This window comes from Anticarsia gemmatalis, chromosome 21 (genome assembly GCF_050436995.1).
Source record: "Anticarsia gemmatalis isolate Benzon Research Colony breed Stoneville strain chromosome 21, ilAntGemm2 primary, whole genome shotgun sequence".
NCBI classification, from domain to species: Eukaryota; Metazoa; Arthropoda; class Insecta; order Lepidoptera; family Erebidae; genus Anticarsia; species Anticarsia gemmatalis.
In genome coordinates, this window is record NC_134765.1 from 8,701,893 (window position 1) to 8,729,643 (window position 27,751).

The 27,751-nt window shown below is 34.3% G+C and overlaps 2 protein-coding genes across 3 annotated transcripts; both read right to left on the bottom strand.

Annotated features, from left to right (window-relative positions):
- Positions 1-106: 106 nt before the first annotated feature.
- On the bottom strand, positions 107-25,119 carry Pi4KIIalpha (phosphatidylinositol 4-kinase II alpha). 2 transcript variants are annotated; one of them, XM_076128357.1, is made up of 11 exons: positions 24,771-25,119; positions 13,343-13,461; positions 10,484-10,684; positions 7,594-7,719; positions 7,099-7,196; positions 6,592-6,736; positions 6,005-6,147; positions 5,573-5,648; positions 5,262-5,401; positions 4,640-4,747; positions 107-4,190 (listed from the first exon to the last, which is right to left on the bottom strand). In XM_076128357.1, exons 1-10 carry the CDS (start codon positions 24,994-24,996, stop codon positions 4,660-4,662), a joined length of 1,362 nt encoding a protein of 453 aa, XP_075984472.1. In that variant the 5' UTR covers positions 24,997-25,119; the 3' UTR covers positions 107-4,190; positions 4,640-4,659. The 2 variants fall into 2 exon arrangements, with proteins under 2 accessions (XP_075984472.1, XP_075984473.1); XM_076128358.1 differs by lacking the exon at positions 24,771-25,119 and adding an exon at positions 24,310-24,441.
- A 134-nt stretch (positions 25,120-25,253) lies between these two features.
- Positions 25,254-26,196, bottom strand: LOC142982060 (uncharacterized). The gene has a single exon (XM_076128359.1). It carries the CDS (start codon positions 26,155-26,157, stop codon positions 25,426-25,428), a length of 732 nt encoding a protein of 243 aa, XP_075984474.1. The 5' UTR covers positions 26,158-26,196; the 3' UTR covers positions 25,254-25,425.
- Between the last annotated feature and the right edge of the window lie 1,555 nt (positions 26,197-27,751).

Here is a 27,751-nt window from a genome sequence, read left to right on the forward strand (position 1 = left end):
TGTACGTGAAATTTTATTTTTATTAGTCTGCTCTAATGAATAATTGATACAGCCCATGAGGAATAAGTAAATGGTAAGTTAAAACTAATAAATAAAACACAAGCAATAAAATGCAATGGTGATTATATTTTTCTCAAATATTAAATAATAATGCGTAATAAACATTGTAATAACCATCAAACAAAAGTTGTTAAAATTATGTACAACATGGAATTGTAACTATTAATTATTTATAGGAAGACATACTTATTTTTCAGAAACACATTTTGAAACAACGCACCGGCTTATAGTAAGGGCTCGAGTTCACAGGTGACTTTGTCACCCTATTTCGTCAGGTTTACTACACACATATTCCTAGTATATAGTAACCTAGCCGGGTACTAAAACCAAACTTGTGTAGATGAATGTCCGGGAAAAATGCCGGTCGACATTGCTACGCTTGAATGTTGTTGTGTTTTAAGTGAATTGCGATGATCGAACGCAAAGGAACTACCCGATCGACAAGTGAAATAGTTGCTTCGAATCGTTTTTTTGATCGAAAAATACCGACCCGAATACATCTAGCAAGCATTACTCTAAACATGTATGAATATGTAATTGATATCACTAAATTTTCATGTTATAACGTGCACTACTTATATATTCATAGATTTGCTAAGAGTGGCGGAATAATCACGGCGGCAAAAGTCACCAATGCGCGCTAGCTTCAAGTAAAGACAAGAAACACTGAAACAATGTACTACACTAACAATTGTTCACTAATTAAACATTTATAAAATATTCTAATAAAGAAATTAAGCTAAACACATTTCAAAAGTTTCTCGTACCCTTTCTTAATATATCTATAACAAATACATTTACTATGAATCCACTAAAATTAAAGATCTTAAGAAAGGGCTATCATTGACTATTGCATAATCGAGTTAAGAAAATAGTAAGTGGAGAACATTTCACATTGGCATAATAAGAATTGCTGTATATTAGCGAGACATATCCAATGTCCATTTATGAGTACATATGTGATACAATATACGCACAGAACGTATACACCCGTATACGCTCAATTTGCTTTGTATATAAATGTAATACGGGCATAGAACATCAATAGTATGCCTAGTGTGAAAAGTCATTAATCTGCAATCAATTTTGTATTGACATCACTATTCTCTCAACTCAAATAAGCTTAAAAAACAAGACATCTTCCTATAAACGATTAATATAAACACACACACATACACTCTCTCACATTTAACGTACTTACATAAATACATACATGTAACATATTTATTTTTTCCATTAATTTATTTTTTATCTACTTGATCGTTAACGGTTCATATTAAACTAAAACGTTTTTATTGTTACTTGTACAAACATGGAATTAGTAGATTGTACTATGGTTTGGTTGCCAGTGGCAAAAACTATAATTGATAGGCACTTGGCGTTAATACTCATTTTTTATCTTATTTATCGACGCTCAAGTAATGTTTTGAGTATAAAGAATGTGTCATTGAGACTTGACAAATTAAATTAATATTTTAAAATCGGCGATTACTATCATCGTTTTTTTAAGAAAATTAATCAGTTATATTGAAATTCTAGACATTTTGATCAAAGTAAAGTATTCGTAGTTGTAAATTTAATATTTCTTAGTGAATAAAAAACGTTACATGGTACGATTTTTGTATGAGAATTATATAAAACTTAATTGACGGAACTATTTGAAAACAAATTACAAAAGAAACAGTTTTACACGTAAGTCAGAATTTTAAAATTGCAGTCACAAATAAAAATCTGATTTTTCTAGCAAGATATGACAACTGTATAAATATGTATTAATTGGAAATATATTAACTACATAACATTAATATTACATACAAATGGCTAACAAAGTTCATTTAACTAACAAATTATATTTTCAACACAAAAAAATATGGCTATTGTGTATCTCAGTTGACAATCGTTTGATAGCTACTAATCTGTACATTGCCGCTTTTCTCAAAAGATGGTACGTTATAAGTTATGTCAAAGCAGCAATGTATTACATAGTGTCTATCAAATTGACGTACACTAATTGTTAACTGAGATATACAATAAGCAATAATTGCAAATGACAAGATACATCTTTTCATACATCTTTTGAGAATGTGTATGAAACGCGAGCAATGTGTATGAAATAGGCGGTAATCTGCGTTTGATATATTTGTTTATAGATAAACAGTTTTAGACAATCATATGCAATATTATACCGTGTAACTAGTTCCATCTAGTATTGGTAATATGTTTATTTAACGAAGAAATAAACTCTTTAATACGAATTCAAAATTATTTTCGAGATTGCATTCAATACTAGATGGACTTAGTATTTATAGAATATCCATTTGAGATTATTAATATTGTCATTACTATGTATTTCTTTAAAATATTAAAGATTTTGATGACATACGTATTAGTTTCTTAAATTTTAGATCGACTATTTTGAAGATAATACATAAGTAATGACAATAATAATTTAACTCAAAGAAAAACATTCCTTTTGACCTAAATTATACTGCTACTAGTTTTGAAACACGAATTTAAAAAGGCTTGATCTTATTTGTTTGTGTTAAATAAGTTGCGTTGTTCACATAATACAAACCGAAAAGAACGTCCCTTTTATTAAACAAAATCTGCTTTTCATTACAGAAATGATTAATTTAGTTATTGTAAAAACCAAAAGCAAAATTTTTGGGTTAGAAATGAACGAAATACGTATCCAAATAAAAACAATAATTTAAATCATTCCGTTTGTTCAAAAAGTAGCAGTATTTAAGTCTTAAATAAATCCTTGTTGACAATATAACCTCTTACAATTGGACTAGCGCGGTCTTAAACCGGTATTGGCTACAGTTAGTCGATTTTATATGAATAGTACCAACGCTACATGTTGTATGGCCACCCTACATTACACTAATAGAAACAACTTATATTTTGTCCCGCTCTTACCAGTGATGTGCGACAGAGTAAGATTAAACGTATTTTTCTAACAGTAATCTCATTGTGTGTATGGAACATGTGTGAAACGAAAGATACGCTAACATGTATGAAATATAGAACGTAGAAGTATGAAATGGTTCTTTCAGAAGAATAATGAAAGATTTTTATTCTATTGCTCTAGTGTTTCTTTAAGCTTTTTCTATTAGGTGTAATGTAAGTTCGTGTGGTATGTGCTTCCTAATTGCTATACAAAACTGCTAGATCATGCATATTTGAAATTCACCTTCAAAATATATTCGATTCTATTATATCAAAGTTCTAAATGGTAACATACTTATTATCTTTACGACCTGTTTCAGTATATCCAAGTGATAAACGATTAATGTCATGTCGTCTCTTTCTATTCACACTAAAAAGACAGAGACAATGCTATATTGATATTAGCACTTATTGAAACAGACTTAAAAGGACAAATATAACAAAATTCGTTGAAATTTAAAACAAAGTATAAAAGATTTTTTGTCTCAGTCGCCCAAACTCCATCTAGCGGGTAAAATCCGTAACACATCTATACAAAATAATTATAAACGGAAACTAAAACTATGGAGCTCAGCTCACAATTTACCTAACGAAGCAATAAATCACATAAAAGTATACAAAAATAATCATTTTTAAAGGATTAGAGGCAATGTCGTTGACAAAATAATAATAACATCTAATTATACGCGATACACTGAATAACTCAACTGTAATTTAAAAAATGATCAGACGCTAGGTAAATACCAATAAATTTTAATTAAAACTATTTATACTTTTTAAATGTTAAATGCCAGAAACCGTACACGTATGTATACGTATTCGTTGAACTGCAAACGTATTCTCAAGAAAGTTTTAATCAATATGGACTTTAAAATAAAAGTTAAATGACCCTTAATACCATAAAAATAATCTCATAGTAGACTCAAGGTAACTCCCTTCTCTTTAGGGAGAAATACATGCCCTGCCCAGGACAGAAATTTGTTGAAATTATTTCAAATCTCAAAGTATTTATGTCAATGTATCGCGTATATATATAGATGTATTGTATTGGTACTAGCTCGCGTATTTCACTAGTTACAGTACTAATCTACATTATACATACATATACATACAATTGTGTTTACATCTCTAGGTTATCAGCTTCTTGTGGAACTTATCACCATTTTTTTGATATACGTCTGAAACAATAACAAATAAATTTAACATACTATTACATAGCAAAAATATTAGACCCTCTAGAAAATTGCATATTTCAAAAATTCTAAGTTTATTTTGTTTTTTATTGGGAATCGAACCAGAGACTTTTTAATTCGCGCCCGATTCTTGCATGATGAGGATTTGTAATGTTTTAGGTAAATGTTTAAATATAAGGTCTTGTTAATATTAAGACCCTATTATACACCATGTCAAGCAGAAATGTGGTCACTGTGAATTTAACTTTCAATAGTTCTTCGTTTAAAGGTATATGGTACTTATAGCTAAATTAATCAAAGATTCTAATTAATTATTAAGACCAAAAACATGCCCGGCAAATTGCATTTTTTCACCTTTAAATCAATTATTACTTTTGTTTGTGGGTTATTTCAGAACAAGTATATTTGATATGTAAGTAAGTAGGCGATGTTACCTAGCTAGTGGTGTAGTGATTCACCACCAGGAGAAGAAGGGCGACTTGTGCTGGAACCGCTGCTGGAACGAGTCGAAGAAGCGAGACGACGTCGACCCGCTCTTGGACCTGCAATACAACACAACACATTATAATATAATAGCCATTCACACTATAAGATGGAATTCACGTTGTTTTATAACTAAATAGGCACGCACGATTTAATGTTCATTGATTTCACCACAGCGCTATTGAGATAGGATAACAATATACCAGCTTCGCTTGAAGGCCTGTTGAATGTAGGTGATTTAAAGTCAAAATTATAATGACCTCTTGATGGAAATTTGCGCCAGTAGACAGGAGTTTGTTTAAGATAGCTAAGTGTGTAACACAGGTATTCATATTATGTCAAGTAAAAAACAAAGGAATTTCTAGCCTTTAAATGATTAACAGTAACTATTATACTTAGAGCAGTAGCAGGCAGCAGTCTATCAATAAGTCTCTTAAAACCTATCTGCTTAGTAAATGTATAAAAACAGTTGTGAAAATGTCATCTGGAAAGCTAATTTGTTGGTCTACTTAGAAGTAGTGAAACTGTGTCGTAGCATGTCTACTAGTCTAGTGATGGTGTACTGTGAGTGACCTCTCGACGATGACGGCGGGCATCTGCACGAGCTGCACGGGGCTCTTGTTGTCCTTGAGCGCCTGCGTGAGGTTGAGCACCTGGCCGCGCATCACCGACATCTGCCGCTCGAACAGACCCTTGTCGAACCCTTTGTCTTGCTGCAACACACACAAACACGTGTTTTACTTCATTATCTTGCAGTTCCGCTGTTAGTTAATTAGTTTACATGCATGGAATGTTTCTCCGGAATATATTTTATAGCATGGCTCTAACTTTTCAGCCTTCAAGAAAGTTTTACTAAAAGTATAGATTGAGATTACTTTACTTACTTTGAATAGTATATGCAGCTCGTCACACAGTTCTTGTACGAAGTTCATATCAGATAGCAATGGAAGAACTAACTCCCTGAAAACAATGCAAACAGTGTTATAATATCATCACCAACGTTAACATCACCAGCTTAGCCATTCTTAGAATTTTATAATATGCTAAACGGAAAACATGTTCTTCAAACGTCACTATTATAAAAGCACTAACACTATGTTACCTTCACTAGTAATAAACATAATTTCCAACCAATCATATAAAACAGAAATGTCATTGTGAATTTGACTTTCAATTGTTCTTCGCGCTTCGATTAGGGGCATGGTAAGACTAAACTAACTATCGGTTAGAGGTTGTGGTAAAGTAAAATTAACCTAACATTCTAATTAACTACTTTTTTACTTGATAAGAAGGTATATAAGAAAGCTTATACGTACTTAGTCTCATGTGAGAAGGGTTGTTTGGCCTGCGGCAGCCAGGCCCAGTGGTAGGGGTAGGCGCGCCACGAGTCCGGGTGCTTGAAGGGGAACGCGAGCCCGTTGTCGATTGCCGCGATACGCACCTCGGCGCCCGTCCACTCCTGCGACAAAATAATACTACATTGAGAATACTTATAACATATATAAGAGATAGTCTTTCTTTAATGGTTGTTTATTTATACTCTTATTGCTACCGAACGCCAAAAAGTTAGCGGTTAAGAAAATTTTATGGGCACGTGTACGTTTACGTGTAAGGATGAACACGCTTTTCTGCGTTATATCGCTGGGACGAACAATTTTTATTTGTTTACTACTAGATTAAGCATAGCGTATGAAAATGATTGTGAATTAATGTAATGACAATATCTTTCTTTCAGAGGAACTGAGTATATTGACAATCTACATAGTTAGAATTGAGGTATGTCATATTTCTATGGCAAGTGTTCAAAGAAACAGTTTCAAAGAAAGCGAAAATGAAACGAAATACGACTAAAGGAGTATTGAAAATGTCTATGTAAAGTTTAGTATATTTTATTAATACTTACGGAGGGGTCCCTCAGGTCGATATCAGCGCGTGGCGGTTGCTGTAGATGCGGCGCGTCGTACTTGATGAGCCAGTTGTCGTTGCCGCGGTCCGTGTTGCGGATTATATAGTCCAGCACCACTAGGCGCTCGAACTGCAGCTGGAACCTACAACACAAACATACATACAATAGTACATACTTAGTGCGGGAGTTGTCTTTAAAAAAAAAAAAAATAGAATATATAATTCCCGTAGAACGAAACTTTGTGTCCAAGTAAAATTTGATATACGTTATTCGCATCCTGTACTCATGTTAAACTAATTTCAGTTTATATCTATCATACCGATCGGTTTCAATATCGTATCTTCAGATAGAGATTAAAGTTGGGTCGAGGAAATTAACAATAATATTTTGACACTATCTTAAAAGCAAGCCTACGTAATGATATGGGAACCACCAAAAATAACTAATCATTAAGTTTTATCCTCTTAATACAATTTCCTTGAGTACAAATATAACAAGTCTTACTTTCTCATGACGTGCGGCGGCGGCGGGTCCTGCTCGAACCGTCGCAGCCAGTAGTCGGCGTCTTTGTACCCCTCCACAAACAACTGGAATGATCCCATCTGAAACATAGATATACTTTTAAGTACAAGGACTCTCACTTTTCTTAAATAAACTCTATTATTTAATAAGTACTATTAAAAAGTACATCAATAAAATTGTTGATTGCTGAAACTAGCTTATGCCCGGTTTCTGAGACACATTTAGCGGTAGTTTCCATTCATCCATCCATTCAAAATGCTATTTTTATTTGAACTTAAACGCTAATGAATAGATAAACTACTGCTAAATGTACCTCAAAAACCGGGGATTAATCACTGATTCTTAAATAATATGTTATTTACCTTGTAAATCTTCGACCACTCCTTTGAAACGCCGAAAAATTGTAAACCATAAGTTAAAGCAATAACTAAATAAGAGAATGTTTTGTAAGCAAATAGACTTGTGTTGTTTTATTACCTTGGGCGGCAGTCCCATCCTGTTGAACCTGAGGTTGGGAAATTGCTCGGTGATGGCGCGCTTGAGCCGCGAGCGCTCGCGATCTATTCGCAAGTAGTTGAACGTCTCAGACACCAATTTCACCACCTTGAACAAGAATCAGGCATATTGCTTTATCATCATTTTGATCTACTTCCTATAACAGGGAAAAAAATTATAGTGGTAAAACCTTCCAGGTCAGAAGCTTTTTCATGTCATGTATTAAAAGCCACATCCTAAATGTGAGTGGTTAGCAAAGGGTGTGCTTCCACTAACACAGGGTGGATAAGATAACGGACCTAGTATAAAACCTGAATAATTGATTATAATTTTGCATTTGTACTGGAAACCATATATCGAAGTAAACGACTTAAAATTACTTGTTTTCTTAACTTAAAGTATGTGAATAGTCAGGCAATTAGGCTTGCTGCATACATATTCGGTTCGGCATTAATCGGCTTAGCCTGGCGACAAAACCGATCATGTGTCGATGAATGTTCGGAAAAAATGGCGCTCGATATAGCTGCTTCGACTTTGTTGTTCGGTAAATACTGCCCAACCGAATATATGTATATCAAGCCTTATATAATTAAGAAAACAAATAAACGAGTCCTCATGACGGACAGACAATAAATAAACCCGGACATTCAATTTGACACTATTATCCAGTACATGTATTCATTACAGCTTAGTAACACTCATTAGCCCTCAGCATGAACTCAATGCTTAACGATATCGCTACAGATGTAAGTACCGTTAAATTGTAAACTAACGCGGCTCACCTCTGCTCTCCTTACAATTCTAGGTCATTTACTTTACACACTTTGTATATGGTACAGTTACAAGCAACAATATGAATACAATGTCACATTTTTATATCGATACTAATATTAAAAAGCTTAAGAGTTTGTTTGTTTGAACGCGCTAATCTCAAGAACTACTGGTCCGATTTGAAAAATTATTTTAGTGTTAGACAGACCATTTATCGAGGAAGGCTATAGGCTATATATCATCACGCTACGACCAATAGGAGCAGAGTACCAGTAAAAAGTTACAAAAACGGGGAAAATTTTGATCCATTCACTCTTATGTGACGCAAGCGAAGTTGCGCGGGTCAGCTAGTCACTTATATGTATGAAAACAGTTTTATTATTAGCTAAATCTAAACCGTGCGAGCATAGTAGTTGTCAGAAAATTTAGAAGTCATAAAAACTGCAGTCAGTTTATAGTTTTATTGATAAAAATAAGATTGAAAAGTTGCTAAATTTTTGCTCATGGCTGTACTTGACTGTATTGTTATGTGTTCAAGACACATGTATGTGACACTATTTTAGCATCTATTCAAATGTCATTGACTTCCTCCTGTATTGTGCGTAAATGTCTCATAACTGCCGGTTAGTATCCGTATCGTAGGATAAGTTATTAAGACCAAACGTAACTATCTTTACAAAGAGACGATGCTTGAAGACTAAAATCGTTAAGTATCGAATATTAGCGTAGCTTTATGTACGAACGACCCAATGTAACACATTTCTAATATACTGTTGGACAAGGATCTGCTACCGGAATTCAAGAGAGATTAATCGTCGTGTTCGTGTCCGTCAAAAATATTTTAATTAAATCTTAAATCGATGTTAATATTCGTAAAGTGACATTGTTTTAAACAGGTTTAGTAAGTATTGAGACGAGGCCGGGGTTGTGTGACGACAATTATCTCATTTACATCATTATTACGTACAAAAAAGTGTAGTAAAACGTTTACTATGTACGATAAGAACTTAGTCATGTTTATGAAAGGCATGGAAACTTGGTACCTAGTAAAAAAACGTCAAGATAAAGATACGAATTAGAAGATGTAGAGAAAATTCTTGGTGTATAAATTTTGCCCTTTTTTGGCGGTTTTTGTGTTTTGCAGGTGTCTTAAAACCTAAAGGTCGTTCTCGTAGTTTAGAATATATAATGTATTTTTTAGATCTAGTGCCGATCTCGTTCCAATATCATGAAATATCAATAATAAAGTTTCGTGCGTCAAAGAATAAGAGAATTGACGTTCTGTTTGAGTAATTCTATTACCGGAATGTTTATTTTTCTAATAATCTTCTTTCATATGAATGCTAAAGAAACGTGCTTAACTACTAGATACAATATCTAATTCACAACAATTTTGGTTTTCAATATGTAGTAATTTTTACTAAAATAAACAGTTTATACATTCTTACGAGATTTTACAACATCAAATTATGGAAATAACGTAGAAAAAATGTGGGCGATTTAATGTATATTTATGATAATGCTCATTATCTATAAGGAGGCGTATTGAATGCGTTAAAAACGTGAGTTTTATCTCGTCACTTGACCTACGACGATACCGGTCAGACAACTCAAGTGCATGTGTACTAAAACATTAAAAAAACTCAATAGTTATTAGAATATCTTACCTATATTCATAAAATTTATGTTCGAAAATAGTCTAACCGGTTAGGATGGATAAAAAAATTGATTATCATACTAAACACTTGTATAAATATTGTCGTAAGTGACTTTTCGAAATGATATGGATATGGATATTCATTTTCATCGTGACTACTACAGCCATTATTGCGTAGAAAGAAATTAAAAGTGCAGGAAAAATTTTGTACACAGAATGACCATATCAACTGTCAGTCATACTTGATAAACTTAAGATTATATATTGAGACAGACCTTATGAATCCTTATTATTAGAAGGAAAAACTCCATATCGGAATCAAGTACCATATAATTAAGACCTTTTTTGCAATAAACTACCCTTAATGGGCTATAATAGAAAACAAAACAATGACTGGAGCCACACGGATTGTCTGGTTTTAAAAAATACGAAGGTTTAACTCACCCGAGTCTTCGGTACAATCTTGAGGCCGATCTTAGAGTCGACGAGGCTGGCGCCGGCCTCGCTGAGGTACCCCTGGTTGGGTATCAGGCACGAGCGGCCGAAGCAACACGGACAGCACAGCTTGTGCATCCATTTCGTCCATTTCGGGTTCAACCGGCCGTACGGCTCCTCGTCTTTCGGTTTGAATACGCCGATTATTTTCTGAAAGAGATTTCAGTTGGTGATTTTGGTAATAGCATACCATATATACAATCATTAAAAATTTGTCATGCCTTGTTCATAGATTTGTCATTATTTCATTGGTTTATATCCTTTAGAGCGATATTCAGGCACAGCAGACAGGGTTATTAAAAACCAGATGCACAGGAACTGCTCATATTGGCAGAGTGCGTGTGCAATACACACATACACTTTTATTTTTAAGAAAGCGAAATTAATTGAAAAATTCCAATTTTTTTATTCTTCGGGAAAATCCATCAGAAGACCGTATGTGCAGAAGCACTCGTATGTATTCGCTGCCGCTGACTGCTGACTTGAATGAAAATAATCTACATCAAAGAATCGTATTATTCTCACAATTTGTATTTAAATCTACGATTTGACATTTGCTCGAATCTGATTTTCGACTCAATACTGTCTTGAGTACAGTCAACCTGGGTAACTTTGAATCATTTGGGTAACATTGAACGTGGGAATTTGAACTAGTTTCAATTATTTTTTCATATGAAACCAACACAACTGATAAAAGTTTGCAAAACTAAAATAAACCTTTATCAATTACCCAAATTGACCTTAGGCCTACTGATTATTACCTGTATATATTACGTAAAAACAGAGAGGCCCATACTAAACAGTTATTAGTGAGCATATAAAAGTTGTGTATTGTTTAATAAACACTATTACACCAATTTTCATGGCATCAGTGTACCGTGATTAGTATTCATAACCCCATGAACTTTTGTAGCAGGTCGTTTGGAACCAAGGTCAGTTATAAGTTTCATTCAATCGCTTGGTTTTTAAAAGTATTGCATTATGTGTTACATAACAATTTGTTTATATTACACAAGATTGTGATCGAAGTGCGTTAACTATCAATTAAATTGAGATTAGAATAATCCTACGAATCTATACTAATATTATAAATCTGAAGAGTTTGTTTGTTTGTTTGAACGCGCTTATCTCAGGAAGTACTGGTCCGATTTGGAAATTCCTTCAGCGTTAGCCCATTTATCAAGGAAGGCTATAGGCTATGTATCATCACGCTACGACCAATAAGAGCAGAGTTAATGATGTGTTCAATGGACTTTCGTTCGGTAAAGCTTATATGATTTGAACGTATACGCACGTGTACGCTGATACGTATGTACGAACAAGTGACGACAGTTTTCTGACAGAAAACCGAGTAGACATGAACCAATATTTTTAGTTTATAAAGTAAGGGCTATGTCAGCCATACCTTCCATCGAGACTGGAGAAAGACCTGTGCAGAAGTTTAAAACCGGGAGATCGCTTAAAAAGGTCCATGCTAAAGTTTTAGGACGGATTTTTTCGGAAGATCGATCAAAATAGCTTATACTATAAATCATTATTTCCCAATCTATGAGAAAGGCATGAGTAAGAATGTATCTGATCTACCAAATCAACGAGCTAAGCTTCAAGCTCGCTAAACCCCAGATCAGACAAGTTTAATATAGCTCATTGGATTCCAAGTCACAAGATATAGTAACTTGGGAGTATATAGAGCATTTTACAACTACAACATGCATGAAACACATTACGACATGCACATTAGAAGGGACAAAATCTTTTTATCATTGTCATTAAAAAAAAAAACAACTGCCGCACTAAGAATTTGCTCTTGTGCCGCGGGGACTTTTACAAACATACAAACAACGGATACAAAGTACAACCAGATCCAAAACAATTATTTGTGGATCACACAAATAATTTTCCCATGTGGGAATCAAACTCACGACCTCCCGAGGTCATGGTAGCGGCGTGGCAACCTAAACCACTACGCCATGGAGGCAGTCAAAGTTAGTCAAAGTTTTATATCCCTATGTTATGGCTGGCTGGTTTAGAGAAGTTTCTAAGGTAACCAAGTGGCGTTCTTTGGTCTCTGCTAACTCTTGTGGGAAAAAGGCGTGAAATTGTGTATGTATGTTTCGGCTACGTTACACTAGCCTTGATCTTGTGGCAACTAGTCTGGCTCAGTTGCTTTGTAGGCTTAGCAATCAAGGCCAGTACGAAATGAAAAAAGGTATCGTAACCTTTCAATTTCCTTCACCTTTAAGATGCCATCTGACGGAACGAATAGACTGAAATTGTAATAAGAAATGCGCAAACAGTCAGTACTTATTCATTCCTTTAGAAGCTTCCACAATGAATGCACTTAATACTAAAGGAGACACATTTCATTAAGAAGCAGTGCATAATGCAATCATTTTCTCTTTTCAATCATTCATCGGTAGTTGAAAGTTCAGGTCAAAGTTGTTCAAGCAGCTCGAAGGTTTTGGTTGGCCATGGCTTGAAGGCTAGACTCTTAAATGACAACAACCGAGATCGACGTTTTACGTGCCCTCCGATGCACGGAGACACTCTGCTCAAATAACACTACGCGACCACCAATCTACGTAATATTAGCGCTAAGGTTGCTTAAACCACTGATCATGTAACGATCGGAAAGCGCAACTAGCTATTAGCGCCCGATAAATGTTGCAGAAGTTATTGTTCAAGTAGTAATAGACTTCCACTGATCATTTGACGATCGGTGAGCGCAACTAGCTACGAGCGCCTCATAAATGAACAAGAACTGAACTGTGAACTGTTCAAGTAGTTATAGAGTTGTATTGTACTCACAGATCCAGGGTTCTTGACGAAGTAAGAGCCGCTGGAGCCCTGGTATATCCTCTCGGGGAATATGCCGTTGTCGATCGCCACCTCCGCCTGCCATACCAGCTCGCTGAACTGGGGGTCATCTGAAGCAAACAGAATACACGTTACTAAGGAATATTTAAATATGATTTAAGTCTTGTCTAGCCAGTGCATGCATGAGTTTATGTCTGTTGTCGGTAATTGAACATCCAATTGATGTTTGATCCGTCTCTTGTTTAGAAAATTAGTGAGCTACGTCACAATTTAATTGACTAGTGTAGTAGAAAAGACTTTTCAAAGACTACCATACCGTTTGTTAAAAGAAATGTGTGTCTTGTGTGTCTGTGTATTAGATATAATTATCACTATTGTCGTAACGTTGAAAGACAATATCATGTTGACAATTCTTGAAAGCATACAAAGTCTTCAACCCGCACTTGGCCAGCGTGCTGGAGTTAAAGTTAGGGGGGGGGGGGGGTCTTCATTATGGGAGGCCAACCGTGGCCAGCAGTGGGTTAAATTACTACATATCCTACAACTACCGGTCTTTTTGGAAGAAGAATCTAGATCACGTACTATGTTGTAAGAAATAGTCAAAGCGTATGGTAAACTAAAACAACAAAGCATTTTATTCTGATAAGTCAACAAGTAGGTCGTGCATGCCTAATAAAGGACAACATACGTCGTTATTTATACCGTTCTTCTATACAATACTATTCACGTATACTTTAAAGAAATAATGTCACAATACCAAGAAAAGAATGCCAGTAATGTCTTTCAATCTGTTCGTTATATTTTCTAAGAGAATTAGTACCTAAACTTGTTCACGTATAATCTACTAGCTGACCCGTGCAACTTCGCTTGCGTACTCTTCTCCTATTGGTCGTAGCGTGATAATATATAGCCTATAGCCTTCCTCGATAAATGGGCTATCTAACACTGAAAGAATTTTTCAAATCGGACCAGTAGTTCCCGAGATTAGCGCGTTCAAACAAACAAACAATCAAACAAACAAACTATTAGTATAGATAGTATAGATTAGTATAGATGAGAAAGAATAAAATCGTCAAGTTGGGCTACACATATTCGGTTCGGCATTATTTGGCCTAGCCGGTCGCCAAAACCGAAAATGTGCAAATAACTGTTCGGCAAAAATGCCGGTAACATCATTGCGCCTAAAAGATTAACCAAATTGTGACGATCGGACCTAAAGGAACTCTCTGATCAGCACAAGCCGACCAAGTGCAGTAAATGCTTCATATCGGTTTTGTTCTATGAATTTGATAAATACAGCCAAATTGAACGTGCCGGCCCAAATAAGACAAACTGATTGACTTATTACACTGTCTCCGTGGCACAGTGGTAATGGTCGTCACGCCGCTATCATTGCGTCGTGAGAACGTGGGGTCGATTCCCACACGAAACAATTATTTGTGTCCACAAATACATAGTTTTTTCGGGTCTGGTTTTTTTTTGTGTCCATTGTTTGTATGTTTGGAAAAATCTCCGCGACACAAGAGTAATTCTCAATGCGGGCGTTGTCTATTAAAAAACAAAAATAATATATGTGTAGCAAGCCCTATACTGTCCGACAGAGCCGATACTGTCCGATACGTATTGATTACTTAGTTTCCGCCCTCGTGGACAAAGATACAAGGAGATAGCCGTTTTATTGGTAATCCGATAAAATCTAGCTAACGTCGAACGTGACCCGGTTAACGATGAAACATACATTAATTGAATAACTTTGACATTTATTGGGTTGCGAATTGTTTTATTGATATTGATATCATTTCTTTCTTATGTTTAGAAATAAATGTCTGGAAGGATTCTATTTATTTCGAGATAGATAGATTGTTTACAATAAACACAACAGACTCGAAACAACAATTTTCATGAATATACACAATATCATTCCTTTTTTATTAATTTATTACTTTAAACTTCTTATACAAAATTTGTATAAAGGCGGACTTAATGCCAAAGGCATTTTCTGCCAGTCTACCTTGGGGTGATGCAGAGATTAAATATTTTTTACCCATAGGGGTTAGCAAAGATCAAAGAACGCCACTTAGTACAATCCTTACAAACTTCCTTTGCCTTATTTACATCCATCCATACATCATCATACAGGACTGTCGTAAGTACTACTATAGAACACTGTTAGCAGCATAGGGAACGTCTCAAACTTGTCCTATATCTACACCTTCAAAATATCATCATAAAAGCTCCAAAAAGGATGACATAAGCTACAATGTTGCATAAGGTTATCAAACAAAATAATGCACTTATGATTATACTAAGGCTATTAGCTATCAGCTTTACTAGCTAATAATAGCCTTATGCAAGTCATCCACATAATATACAACCTCGAGAATAAAAGACGTCAGTTGCAAAGTATAATGCAAAGTTTTACATAAACTTAGATTTATTCTTACAAATAAAAACTTACTTCAAAACTGTATGTTTCGACTAAAGATTAGGTATTAGTGATTTGTCACCTAGTAATAAACATTAGCAAAAACAAACATAACATATAAATGCAGACAAAGCTTAGGATTTTTAAGGATAAAAACAATACTAAATGTCAGATTTGAGTCATCAAAAGTCCTCCCTATAGAAAGTTATGAGGGAAATATAAAAAAAATACACACTATTTGGGAACCTTATCATTTTTTTTAGTCGGTTAAAGGCGAGTCAATCTGTTGTACGAATGTTTTCATGCATCTAAATGACTTGGCTTTATATGCACTTGAGCTAAATAAGTAGGTACATATAAAGTAATAGCAGTAACCAGCATTGAACGAGGAAAGCTATAACCTCGGGTGCACCAACACTATACGTACATTGACATTGTTTCCCAGTCAAAACAACACTTTGTGTGATTCATGGAGAATTGTTACGACTTGCGGTTTTAATCTGTACCTATTTGTAAAGTCCCTTACGAGGCTGCCATACTAGAACTATTTATAGAAATAGAGGTGGTTTTTCAATAAATAAATTGTTTGATGTGGACGAATTAAATGAAGTTTATAAGGATCGTTGCAAGTGGTGTTCTAAGTGTCAACCTTTTTCAATAGGAATAAGACATTACGCAAAATTTGTACAAGTTTCTCCAAGAACACTGAATCATGACTTTTGAAATCCACAAAATATTTTTAAATAATTTTAAAATGACGTGACATTAGATTGTAAATACGAATATTTAATTTAAAAAGTAACTTAGAACAGGTTGTTTTAAACAAATGTTGAAGTCTTCTGACATGTTTTGCTGTTTTCAAACTTATGTTTATTAGTATGATAGTCAAATGCGTGTTCTAATCGGTAGTTACTTAACATGTAATCATAGTCATACAGTGATTACGTCAACATATAACCGTTTAGTATAAAATTAGTAGATAATACACACATAATAAATATCAATTTTATGACATCACATCCTCTGACCAAGCTAATATCAAGTCCATAATATATAATAATATATTATGGACTATTCTTTTCTGAGCCAATTTGCAGGATTATCATGAATCAGATCCGATTTTCCTATCGCCAGATAACTTTATTCGTAAAATAGTTTAACGTACTTATTTATTACACAGATTTTTCGTATTTTTCTTTTAAAATTTATCTTTACAAGTATGTTTATAAATCAGTTGTCTGGTTACCATAGTACAAGTTCTGCTTAGTTTGGGATCATATGATCGTGTGTGAGTTGCCCAAAAATATTTATTTCATTATTATTTTTCATGCATTATCCTACCAATAACAAGGAAAACATTATTTTACTAATCAAGTTATTTGTCGATGAAAAAGCTTGGAAAATAGCCCGCATTATTAATTGTTAATGTAGCTGTCTATTTACAAAATGGTGTTTACAATCGGTCAAGTAGTTTCAGAGATAACAGCTTAAAAACCAAGTTTATATCGTACAGATCCGAGTATAATGACACGATATTACTTTTAATTTGTAATGCAATTTCGTAGACGATTTTATCTTGAGATGGTTCAACGTATAAATATTATATTACAGTATTAATATAAACGGCTGATTACCTTATCTGATATGTAGAGAATCGATATAAAATTAAACGTGTGTGCGAATAAAATACGCTTTTGTACTGTACATTTGTATATAAACGTATTGCCTTCCTTTGCCTGCCTTTTTCGCAGTTAAGTAAAACAGACCATACATTGTTTTGAATTAATTAAATTAATCTTAACCTAAGCTGAGGTCATGGCTGGATATGCTATCTTAAAGATGGCTAATCTTTAGAAGATGGCTAATCTATGAAGCATGGCATTCTGTACCAATATGTCTTACTTATAATTACCTAAGCTATACTAAGCTCTGATTAGTTAAACAGTGTTTTCTGTGTTTTTTCACTCATAGAGTTTTTAAAATTTATTCACAGGGCGATTCGGAGGGCACGTAAAAAGGCGGTTCCGGTTGTTGTTAATTAAAATAACAGTCGTTAAGCCACGTCAAAGGCCTTTGGGCGGCTTGAACTACTATGACAGTAGTTTGACCACTAACCATACGATAAAAAAAACAGTGACAAGACACTGTAAAAGCTTACACTACGTTAATTAGTAAGATGGTAACTTATATAAATTTTTACAACTATTAACTTCAATATTTCCATACATAGCCGCCAAATGTATGGAAACTGCCACTTAAAGTCGTTATCAGTCACATTGCCAACTAGGTCACGTCCCCCGATTTCCCTTTTGAATCGGCTAATGTACAAACAATGCTTTGTTTGCAAACGTAACTGGCTACATAGTATCGTACACTTGTTTAATGAAACGAACCAAAACGACTGGACGTATCATGACAGTTTGATTGAAGTATCGGTTTTTTAGGGTCCCGTAACTATATGGATGGGTGAAAACGGGACTCTATTACTGGGACTTGGCTGTCTGTCTGTCACCAGGCTGTCATGGGGCGTGATAATCAGACAGCTGAAATTTTCAAGATGACATATTTGTATTGTCGCTATAATAAAATAACTTTCAAGTTAAGGCGGCTTCCTTACAATAAACGTGATTAAGTTGTAGAATATTATAACTAAACAACTTAAACGCGATTGAAAATTAAAGGTTGTGACACCTTATTTGTTTACCAGACGCGACGTTTCGATCGAATTGCATCGACCGTGGTCACGAGCTGACTGAATAAACGCGACTTTTGCACTTTCTGCAAATAATGGCACGGAACCTTACGCGCGAATCCAACTCGCACTTGGTCGTTTTTTTCAATTGCATTTAGTAGTACATCGATATAGCTCGTTAAGCTCACGCATCGATGTTATTTATTCTGATTGGAGTTCGAACACGTGCGCTGACGAGCAGCCTTGCACAGGTGCACTCGATCACGATGCTTCAAATATTCATGACTTATTCTTTACACTTTTGGTTTTGATGCAAGACGACATTGAAGGTTTTTTGCTGAGAACGAATAGTTTCTGATAAAATAGATGATAAATAAATAAATTAACAATTATTTGGTTACTGCCTACCCCCATGGAAAAAAAGGCGTGATAATAATATGTATAATATACGTATACGTAATGTATACGTATTGATGTAGTGTCGACGTTACAGTCAGCGTGGGTGATAATGGATATTCTACCTACAAAACCCTTTGACTCTATCATCAAACATTAGATATTTAGCAAAAAGCACAGTCTTCTCGACCCCTAATACATTTATTTCAGTCGAACACCGTACAGGAAAAGATCGTAAAGCGTTCTACGTCAGAGCAAACATTTTTTCATTGAATTTATTGAACAGGAAAACAACAAGATCATTTTAGAAACAAGTTGTTGTATAAAAAATATGTCTACCGGAGATAGGAATAAACCTAGCACATCGTCTTTAGCTAAAAATGCAAGGTTAACTTGTACCCGAACTAATTAGTGGTTTCGGCAATCTTTCTTAATCTTTTCTGTATCTGTAAGTTGCGAAAACTACTTAACGAGCTAATTTTGATGTTAAAGCTTTCAAGGCTCATGGTTTGATGATTTTGTGCATATAAGATCGATTGCTAGCAATTGATTAGTCAATTCTCGACATTGGATCTTTACCTATTTTAATATGAGGGGAAGTATCAATAACTAGCTGACCCGCGCAAATTTGCTTGCGTCACATAAGAGAAAATGGGTCAAAATTTTCCCTGTTTTTGTATTTTTATTTACTGGTACTCTGCTTGTCGTAACGCGGTGGATATAGTTTATAGCCTTCCTCGATAAATGGGCTATCTAACTCTGAAATAATTTTTCAAATCGGACCAATAGTTCCTGAGATTAGCCTGTTCAAACAAACAAACAAACAAACTCTTCAGCTTTATACTGCCCTGCCAAACCAAAACACTGTAACTTTCAAAAGCCCGTTTTGAGATAATTGCCTAGAATGTTTCTTTTTTCACCTTATTCTGAACCTAATACTGTATTCTTTTATTTGCTTTATCTTGTTAAATAAGAGTTAAAATGATAAAAAGTTGATCACAAGTATAGAACTGACTTAAAGGAATCGATTGGACTCTGTTAAGTTAAAACACTGTATGTCGACTTACAGTCTTTTGGATTGGCACGACAGAATATTAGTATAGATGTGTAATAGGTACGTACTTCGAATCTATTGCGTAGTTGGATCGACATGTGTGTGATGAAAACTGATGCAGTATCAAGTGACAATGTGTAACCAAGTAGTTTCTAATCTAATAATAGCAAGCACGGGTGATTTTCTTCATTCTAAGCCTAGTATCAGATAGAATTTTTACAGCTTTTGCAGTCAATTTATCTAGCAGATAAGTTACCTGACGCATATTAATGAACTGTGAAACTGGCACTTAAATTTGATTTCCTACTAATATTATAAATGCGAAGTGTTGTTTAGATATGTAGATAAAAGGATGTAGTACCACCTTCGTGTAGTAGGTAACTACTGAATAGATTTTAATGAAAATTGGCACACGGAAAGTTAATATCATACATTTTAATATTATTCGTGATAGAACGCTACATTAGCCCTGGGAAATCTTTCCACGCGAATGAAGTCGCGGGCAGAATCTAGTTAAATAAACCACGTCTATTATAATTCGCAGTTCACTGGAAGAAAATCGAATTTTCTCCAGTTGAAGTATAATTGATACGACTTGATACGAGTATGACGCAGCGTTGTGACGCAAGCGTGAGACGTGCGCAGACACAGACTACAATACTGTACAAACATAATAACGTGAATGAATTACATTTAATCACAAGTAAACATGGGTCGTGCGTTAGTCATTATATGAGATGGTTGGCATTCAATTGAGGATAATGCAACTTTGTATGTGAAATGAGATTGTTTTCCGCTAACAATATTGTAATTGATTGGATTGTTTCATGGTATTTTCGATGAAATTGTGAATTTGTATGAGTACAGTCATAGCCCTTACTGAAGGGTATCATGTTATAACCCAGGTGACTGGGTTGTGGAAGTCTGATAGGCAGTTACTTTTTGTAAAAGTCTGAAATTCAGCTGCATCCAGTGAGACTTGAAGTCAACTCCAATATATTTGGAAGAAAGGCTGGACTGATAAAAGTCTTTGCCCTTATTAATGGCTAATGTAGACAAATACGTTCCAAATTTGATTTGGTTTTTAACAAAACAGTATGTTAAACCTCACTGACACTTTTTATATTTTTGAATAAATTAAGTATGTAAAACCTCACTGATTCTCCTTTTATTTTTGAATTAATTACTGAATAGATTGAAACTGAGATTGTTATTGTATCGAAGGCCAAAACCAGTTACATCAGCCAGTTACTTAGCTAAATATCAAAAGTAAAAAGATTCTTGATTCTAAGCATTTGTTGGAAACATCTTGTAACAATAGCCACCTTTACACACACACTCTATCGCGCATGAAACAACAATCGCGCGTGTAAGGGTAAAGAAAAGACCATGGGCCGCGCTCATCTGTCAAGCCCGCGAAGAAAATCGCACGCTCCTAGGAACGGGCGATAGAGTGTGTGTGTAAAGGTGGCTAATATCTAAAATTAATAGACTACCCCCAACTGTGTAGACCTAACTCAGATAAGCCTTATCTCTTATCAGCTGATGCGTTGACCTTAGTTACCATTAATATCTTCTATGATAATGCGCAAATTTGTCTAGATAGTAAACAAAGAAAATTTGCACTTGATGTACTAAAATTATACTTAGAAAATGACATTATAGGACTTGATAGAATAATTATTCGAGTTAAAAACATCTTACATGTTATAAACTATCTGTAACCAATTTAATTAAAATCCATTCATTTATAAATTTATGATATAAGTCATCATTCAGTAGTTAGTGCTATATTAGATGCTTTAAGAGATTGTTATAAAAAGTAAAGCTAATGTTTGTTTCTGGACCCTCAAGAATAACCAATACAAATGTAATTATTAGAGCAGTCTAGTTTTGAAAGGAAAACAAACATACAAACAGACTACACCATATATACTGATATGAATAAAATTCTTATGTCTAACTGTAAATGATGAAACTCTTGTAAAAGTTTCACCAGTTTCAAACAATGAGTCATGGAACTCATCAAATTCACAAAAGGTTTTTTATCAATTGTATTCAAAGTGTACGATATGAGATTGTAAATACGTAAATATGATTCATGCAGTACTGTTCCATGTTTACGGGTTTCTCCATTATATATTATCTGCAAGTCCATAATCTTTTAGCGTAGGGTAAACATACACCTTTTATTTACTGACTGATAACAATATAAAACTGTTGAACTCAAAATAAAGTTTTTCCTGTACACTATTTGGATTTGAAATTGCAGGAAGTTAGTCAGGAACATTAAACTCGACTCAAATTTTATTATTTACTAGGTATATAAAAATATAGAGTTAATATTGTGATTATGATTACGTACTATGTTTTTGTGTATACATAAGGACAAGGCAGTACTTTGTTTATTAAAATACTAAACAGTTTTGATAACCTTTAACATTTTTGAAGGAAAATTCACTCTTTAGCATGGTTCTTTATGGCATGCTGTGTTTACAACCAGCACTTGGCCAGCATGGTGGGCTCAAGGCTTAACTACTCCCTCATCCCAGAAGCAGACATTGGCCAGTGGGACACTAACGGGTAACATTTATGTATTTACTTATTTGGATTACTTCAAACAAATCATACAAACTTAAACTAACCTTGTTTAAATAATCTTTAATTATATACTTGTTAAATCAACACAAGGTGAGAGATGTGATTATGAATTTCCTTTTCATTACAACTAAATAATTGTGTAGTAAATTGTATCTTATATCTGTATGATAGAGTTCATAATAAAGATTCAAATCTTTTTACCTAAGTAAGGTTACTAACAGTGGTTTTGTACATTTAGTTTTAAAATATAATGCATTTTATATAGTTATTGTACTACAAGACTGGCTGGTAGAGCACAATTTTAAGCTGTTGATACCATTCCCGCAGGAATTTACATCCTATTGATACTGTACAGACCTTGTCCTGACCATTATGAAATATAGCTGACCCGCGCAACTTCGCTTGCGTCACCTAAGAGAATGGGTCAAATTTTTCCCCGTTTTTGTAACATTTTTCGTTGCTACTCCGCTCCTAATGACCGTAGCGTGATGTTATATAAAAGCCTAAAGCCTTCCTCGATAAATGGGCTATCTAACACTGAAAGAATTTTTCAAATCGGACCAGTAGTTCCTGAGATTAGCGCGTTCAAACAAACAAACAAACAAACAAACAAACAAACTCTTCCGCTTTATAATATTAGTATAGATTAAATAAAGAATTATGAATTTTGTTTAGTTGTTCAAAACCTATGAGCTATAATATAAGAATATACAGATTATATTCTTTAAAATATAATGTGTTTAATCTGTTTCTATAAGACTAGTAATTTTAAGTAAATGTGTCATGTTATGACTAGTGAAAAGTAAAAGTAAAGCAATGCTACCAAAGCAATTTAGATACAATTTGGTAAGGTGATAAATTATATTCCTAGAAACCATAGGCAGCATTTATTTAAAAAAAAACAAGGGCAATGTCACAAGTAGTATAGAATAACATTCAGAAATAAAAGGTCAAATTGAGAACCTACTCTTTTTTCGAAGTAGGTTAAATAAAAAAATAACATGTTAATGGCCTACTTGCTACAGTTTGTATTTATCTTAATGATAATGTCTATGCCAGTGAAAGTTACAACTAATCCTCTAAAAAGAAAGTGTACATATTAGCGCTCATTACTTAAATGATCAAGTCATAAGTAATGATTTGAAACATTCTAATACTTATAATTAATGTAAAAAAATCTTGTTTCACCTTGTTAAAGGTAACATTGTTAATTTGCATATAAACCTGTTTTCTTAACATCCAATAATGATACCTTTTTTGCATAACAAATGTGGTTCTTTTTTTTTAATATATTTTTTACATAGACTAACTGCTATTTTATTAAGAATATAAACTACTGTAGATTATGAAATGAGGTCGAAATATTATTTTCCATGATTGTTTTCCTTTCCTGTATGCATTTAAATAACAAACTAGGTACTAGTTACTTTGTATAATAGGTTTATATTGGAAGGGTTTATTTAATTTTGTAATGCTGCCTTGTTAATTATAAAATAAAAACACCATATTGTAAAAATAGTTTTGCAATTTGTTTTTCAGTTGGTGATGTTTTTTCACAGTATTGCAATGATAAACAATGTAACACACAAAAACAATTCAGCCTTGATCAACAATACCTATTTCAGCTAAAAATAAATTGAGTTCAAAGGAAAAGTTATAAATTATTAACTGTACAGCAATGCTACCATATGGCTTATCAGTATTTACTATTTTCACAAATTTTCCACATGATTTTCATCTTTATATGTTGGCAAATGTTATTGGCATAAATATTGCACACTCATACTCACTACATTCAAAGGGATCCTGCATTTTATTAAACAATAGGATACATTGACACTGAAACCACACAACCGTTACACTTCACTGAAAATTTACCTGCAGCTACATTCATACAATTTGTGTATATACACTTTTTTAAAAAACAACAAGATGAAGTTAGTTCAATCAATAACAACCTAACATGCAATTAAATACTTCAATGAAATTTTTTTTCACGCATATCATGACGCCAAAACGCCAAGGTGATAATACGCACTTTGAAAAACAGATGTTATTTGCAAAAAGCATACTGAATGTCTATGGAAGCCATACAACTGCTGATTATATGAAACCAAGCAAGTGTTTCTAAAATCTTTAGCAAGGATATATACCTATTACGTGTGTTTAAGGATACTCAGATAATTCTCTTCAACTTAATTACGAATAACATGAGTCAGTGGGATGATACAAGGACTTTATCTCGCCTCACCTGGAAAATGGTTGAAAGATACTTCGAAGTCGCCGCGGCCGCCGAGCAGCGGCTGCGACTCTCTGTTCACCCCTGGCGAATCCACGTTGCCCTCGAACCCGACCTCTGGCACTAAACAGATCTCCTCCGAACTACTCGACAAAGATACCACACCGTCATCGGGCGGCGTAATTGTTGTGTTCGGTTTGTCGAAATCGAGATTCAACAGAGTCTCTTCCGTACTCATGAGTAATGTTAAACAGTAAATCTTTACCGAGCCTCATTTATTTCGTATAAATCTCTTTGTTTCACAACCATTTAACACAAACACATAACTTCATTCAGCAGTGGTGCAAAGACTATAGAGCCAAACGATGACAGCTGAAATTGACAAGCTGTAAACCATAGACTTAACGTTATGTTTTTAACACTAGTGTCGGCACTCGTAGAAGTTACTAATTTAGATTTACCGGTTTTTGTGCTATTAGTTAAAAACACTTGTGATATAAATAAAAAAAACAATTTATTTCATAAAAATTAGCATTGTATTAAACTAAGTACACAAAAAAATATTTTGGAGACATACAATAAATTCTAATGATAAAATTATTTTACATTTATGGCCTATGAACGACTAAAGTGATTAGAAGGCCAATGATATTTTATCTAAACCGTTTTAGCTACTATTTGTGAAAGCGCCATCAAATCCTTGTGAATCTGAATATCCATTAATCTCCGCATCTAAATAACCCTTGTCCAAATAGCCTTGTTTTCCAAAGATACCTTTTTGTCTATCGTGATGGAAGTGCCCCTTATCGAATCCAGCTCCAGCGCCTACTTTTACGCCTAATCCCCTGGCACCAACTTTATTTATAGTTCCTTTCGTTTCGTCGTCTTCGTAGAATTCTTGATCTTTTTTGTATTCATCTTTGTGATGGACTCGATGGAAACCCCTGGTTTTGGTACCTTTTTTATAAGTTCTACTTTCTTTGCCATCAGTGCCGACAGCAGCGGCGGCCAGACCTTCAGCTATCGCATAAATATCCGCGTCATCAAAAGAACCCTGGTCGTGTACACCAGCCGCTTTAAAAAACTTTTTAAGATCACCAATGTTATGATTACTTTTAACTCCTTTGTTTACAGTATTCTTCTTTTTGAAGCCGGAAGTATTCACATTTGTTTTCGCTTTCGCACTGTTTTTATCACTAGCACTTGCTGATTTTGTAGTTCCATCCTGTTCATCAAGAAGTTTCGAGAAGTCGTCCAAGTCTTCCTCTTCGACCTCGTAACTCAGTTGCGAGAGGTCAGTATCGAGATTGTCGAATTCGAGTGCGCCTAGATTGAGGGGCGATGATTCAGCCAAATAGACGACGGTCAATGTCAAAACTAAACATATTTTCTTTTGCATTGTGCCCTAATTTTTTGTCAACTCTTGCGCAATCGAAGTAGGTTGCGACACTGACATACATGAGATCGGTTAGGCTTATATAGCCTTTTGTTGGAATTAGCAAGCAAGGATGTTTTTTTTCTAGAAGATGAGTGACTCGGTGGTCGTATCGAGCTACACTTGATTGAATTCGTAATCGGTGCAACGAGTTGGATCGGTCAAGGCTAATGTATTTATACGAGGAGTTATGTTTTTCGTAAACAATACTTTTTTATTAACACAACTTTATTTCTTCACGTACTTTATTTTTCAAGCGCTCCCAATCGTGTATAACTATGAAAAGTCTCGTTGGAGTTAAAAAATAATCTATAACCTTTATCTCATTTTAAAATATGGTTTACTATGTAAGTTGATTAAGCAGGCAGGCATATATACCTTTTCCAATAGGTCACAGATCATTGCATCTAGTATTTCCTAGTTTGACTCGTAACTGTAAAAATAGATAGATACGTACACCCGACTTACCACGTGCAAGTAGATTTTAAACAATACTTGGACTATAGGTATTCAACATAAATATCATTCGGTAACATCGCAATGTTCTTTGACAAAGAGCAAGTCGTGGAAGCTTTTAAAAGTACTGTAATATTGGAGGAAGATTCGGCTGCAATAACTTTTACATGTTACCTATAGTTTTTCCCCACTTCCGAAGTATAAGCACCACTTCTGTTTCTTAAAAGGTCCGAGAATCCCTATCCGTTGGATAACGCCCTGGATCCTAAATGCTTATTCGGTTAATGATCACACCTCCCCAATTTTTAACTATTTTATAATTCCATTCAATCTTTTTTGTTCTGTGATAGTAGCATAATTGTCAAAGCAGTTCATTCATCGCGTTATATCATTGAGACCGTGAAAATTATGCAAATAATTCATTTTCTTTAATGTTTTTTCCTTTGCATTTACTACACCGAAGCAACTGAAATGTAGGACAGCGCCATCTATTAGGCGATATAGTCAAGATTTTTAGCTCTAAAAGAATTGAATTTTTTGATTTTATGAATTTTAAAATAAGTAATAAACAACCTCAACATCTTTTTCTTGACTATAATGCTTGATAGAAATAGTAGACGGAGATACTTAGTTACTCCGTCTACGATAGGAATCGAATCTGTTGACAGCAGTGTCGTAACCTATATCCGCTGCACCACTCACTCGTGCATTTTTTTGTTGTTCTTGTTTATTTTTGTTTCTAGCTAATTAGAAAGGCCTCGGAATTAAAGGTCAATTACTTTTGTTAGGTTGTCTGTGAAGGACTACAAATAAGTTTCTATTTCGCACAACTTTTTAATCACTAGTAGGTACATAATATATTATACATCAGATTTAAAAATACTGTACTATATTCAATTAAGTCAGCCTTGTGTCATTTCTATAATTGAATAAGAAATAGGTAACTATTATACCTATACAGACTGTTACAGACCTAGATACAAATGTTTGTTTATACTATTAATTTATTTATGGTAAAATTTAATCCTTTACAAGCCAATACCGGACGATCGAAAATTGTCTCTTCTGAATTACCTACTCAAACTTCCACCATGAACCAAGT

Excerpts from the sequence above, each read along its gene's own strand:
- Pi4KIIalpha (XM_076128357.1), bottom strand. The coding sequence starts at position 24,996 with ATGAGTACGGAAGAGACTCTGTTGAATCTCGATTTCGACAAACCGAAC. Across the intron at positions 10,685-13,342 it reads TCGTCAAGAACCCTGGATCT|AAAATAATCGGCGTATTCAA; the intron begins GTGAGTACAATA and ends AATCTCTTTCAG. Across the intron at positions 5,649-6,004 it reads CCCTTCTCACATGAGACTAA|GGAGTTAGTTCTTCCATTGC; the intron begins GTACGTATAAGC and ends CATTGTTTTCAG.
- LOC142982060 (XM_076128359.1), bottom strand. The coding sequence starts at position 26,157 with ATGCAAAAGAAAATATGTTTAGTTTTGACATTGACCGTCGTCTATTTG.